Source organism: Calidris pugnax, unplaced genomic scaffold (genome assembly GCF_001431845.1).
Source record: "Calidris pugnax isolate Ruff unplaced genomic scaffold, ASM143184v1 scaffold45, whole genome shotgun sequence".
NCBI classification, from domain to species: Eukaryota; Metazoa; Chordata; class Aves; order Charadriiformes; family Scolopacidae; genus Calidris; species Calidris pugnax.
In genome coordinates this window covers 1,329,960-1,330,391 of record NW_015090764.1, presented here as the reverse complement: position 1 = coordinate 1,330,391, position 432 = coordinate 1,329,960, and the positions used below count along the sequence as shown (strand labels likewise).

Sequence of the window (432 nt, the reverse complement as noted above, 5' to 3'; positions counted from 1 at the left end):
GGCGGGTGGGTTTTGGGGTGGCCGCGAAGGCGGCTTTCAGAGTCTCTAGCTGTTTGGCTTTGATGGTGGTGCGGGGGCCCCGCCGCTTGGCCCCCAGGTTCTGGTCGTCGTTTTCGTTGCTGCCCGTCTCCTTGTCCGACACGTTGGCGCTTTCACACGTGACAGCGGCCCCGGGTCAAGAATGATTGAGTTAATTCTTATTACCCTGACAAGATTACTCCTAATTACCCTCACACTGAGACTCTCCAATCTAACCCCGTCTTTAATGGTCCTTTAACCCCCCATTACCCCCAGCGCTGCGGGTTTATAAACCTTTTAATAATTCCAGCGCGTTGCCACTCTTATTTATCCATTAACCCCTCGCGTTTATGGTTATTAATTTCGATGCCGTTTGCAGCTTTTTAGGAGTTTCTAAAAGAAAATCGCAGGTCG

The 432-nt window shown here is 51.2% G+C and overlaps 1 protein-coding gene across 1 annotated transcript in view; it reads right to left on the bottom strand.

Annotated features, from left to right (window-relative positions):
- The window catches only part of LHX1 (LIM homeobox 1), a 6,263-nt gene that overhangs the window by 2,371 nt on the left and 3,460 nt on the right, over nt 1-432 (bottom strand). Inside the window, exon 4 of the mRNA XM_014953218.1 lies at nt 4-130. Coding sequence (XP_014808704.1) covers nt 4-130 — 127 coding nt within the window. The remainder of the gene's footprint in view (nt 1-3; nt 131-432) is intronic.